This window comes from Myotis brandtii, unplaced genomic scaffold (assembly GCF_000412655.1).
Source record: "Myotis brandtii unplaced genomic scaffold, ASM41265v1 scaffold265, whole genome shotgun sequence".
Classification (NCBI taxonomy): domain Eukaryota; kingdom Metazoa; phylum Chordata; class Mammalia; order Chiroptera; family Vespertilionidae; genus Myotis; species Myotis brandtii.
In genome coordinates this window covers 1,498,432-1,499,831 of record NW_005360086.1, presented here as the reverse complement: position 1 = coordinate 1,499,831, position 1,400 = coordinate 1,498,432, and the positions used below count along the sequence as shown (strand labels likewise).

Sequence of the window (1,400 nt, the reverse complement as noted above, 5' to 3'; positions counted from 1 at the left end):
GCTCACCTCTGTGTGAGGCATGATTCTGCCCACACTTTGGGACTTCTGCTCCTCCGTGTCCTCGGGAAAGCTCATGAAGGTCACAGGACTGTTCTCTGTGGTTCCATAGGCAACCTAGGGGGTCCAGAAAGGGTGTTTGGAGGGAGGGAGGGGACTGCGGAGAGATGGGGTGAGCTGCCCCGAGGGACGGAAGGAATCGGGGGGGAACGTGGAGGGCAGCTGAGTGGTGGGGAAGGAGGCACAGTTGGCCGAGGTCAGGGGTCAGGAAGCGGAGCCACTGGGACACTGAGCTGACCAACTCAACCACCGGCCCCAGATGGGAAACAGAGCAGGGGAGCCCTTCTCTCCGGGCCAGGGCTCTCTCTGTCTCTGTTTCCGGGGAGCAGCCGCACGCCCCAGTGTCAGCAGCTCCCAGCCTTCCCCGTGCCCAGCCTTCTCTCCCCCATCCCCAGGCTGCCTTAGCCCCACTTCCTGACTTCAGGCCACAATATCCCCTCCCCCTTCTTCCAAGCCAAAGGTCCCATAAGCGTGATGAGAAAGCCAGCCTGCCTGGGTCCGGCTGGGAGCCGCACATCCATCACCCCCACCCCACCCTGCCCCATCTCCCCAAACCCGGGGCAAGTGCCTGGCCTTGGGGTGAGTGCACCTAAGCTCTGGAGACTTTCCTGTGAATTTTATTTCCATCAAAATAAAAATCCAGCCAAAGCAAGGGTTTTCAAAGCCAGTGGCCCCCTCTGATCCCCCCCCTCCCCCTCTAGTGGTTGGAACATCCTGAGCAACAGAAAACCAGAAGCCAGTCGTGGAGGAGCCTAAATACCATCAGGGAGTGTCCTGGGCCAAGTATGACCCTCACCTGGAGGCGACGGGGTGAGAGGGGCAGGCCCCCACCCCTGAGTGAGGAGAGGGCCAGCCCTCTGTATCCTATGTCCCTTCCAGTCCGCAAAGACACCAGACCTTTGTCCTCCATGCCCCCCACCTCCCATTCCCTCTGTGTCAGCTGGCACAGCTCCGGCACAGCTGGGGTCTGGCAACACCTGGGGTCCAGTTCCTCCACCACCTCCCAACACAGACAACATTCCCTGCCAGGCAGCCCCTTCCCGCAGGAATCCGGACACACAGAGGCCTGGTCAGCTGGGGCAGGGCTGCCCACAGGACCTGGGCCCTTGTAGCCAGGACCGGGGCCCCCTCACCCACCCGGCCCTCCTAGTCCTGGGGCCACTGCCCAGGTGCGGCCTCTGCCAAGTACATCTTGGCGCCACGCTGGCCACCACCCTGGAGATGGGAATGAGGGGATGGGATATTTTAAGGAGATGAAAAGGGGTGGGGGTGGGACTGTGCCTGTTCAGTTGCCCTGACTCCCTGCCTGTGGTCTTCAGGTGTGTTTTTGAGTCCTGTTGGTC

General features: G+C 61.5%; 1 protein-coding gene across 1 annotated transcript in view; it reads right to left on the bottom strand.

Annotated features, from left to right (window-relative positions):
• The window catches only part of ACSF2 (acyl-CoA synthetase family member 2), a 14,790-nt gene that overhangs the window by 3,889 nt on the left and 9,501 nt on the right, over window positions 1-1,400 (bottom strand). The window contains exon 10 of the mRNA XM_014541176.1: window positions 7-114. Within this exon, the coding sequence (XP_014396662.1) occupies window positions 7-114 (108 nt within the window). The remainder of the gene's footprint in view (window positions 1-6; window positions 115-1,400) is intronic.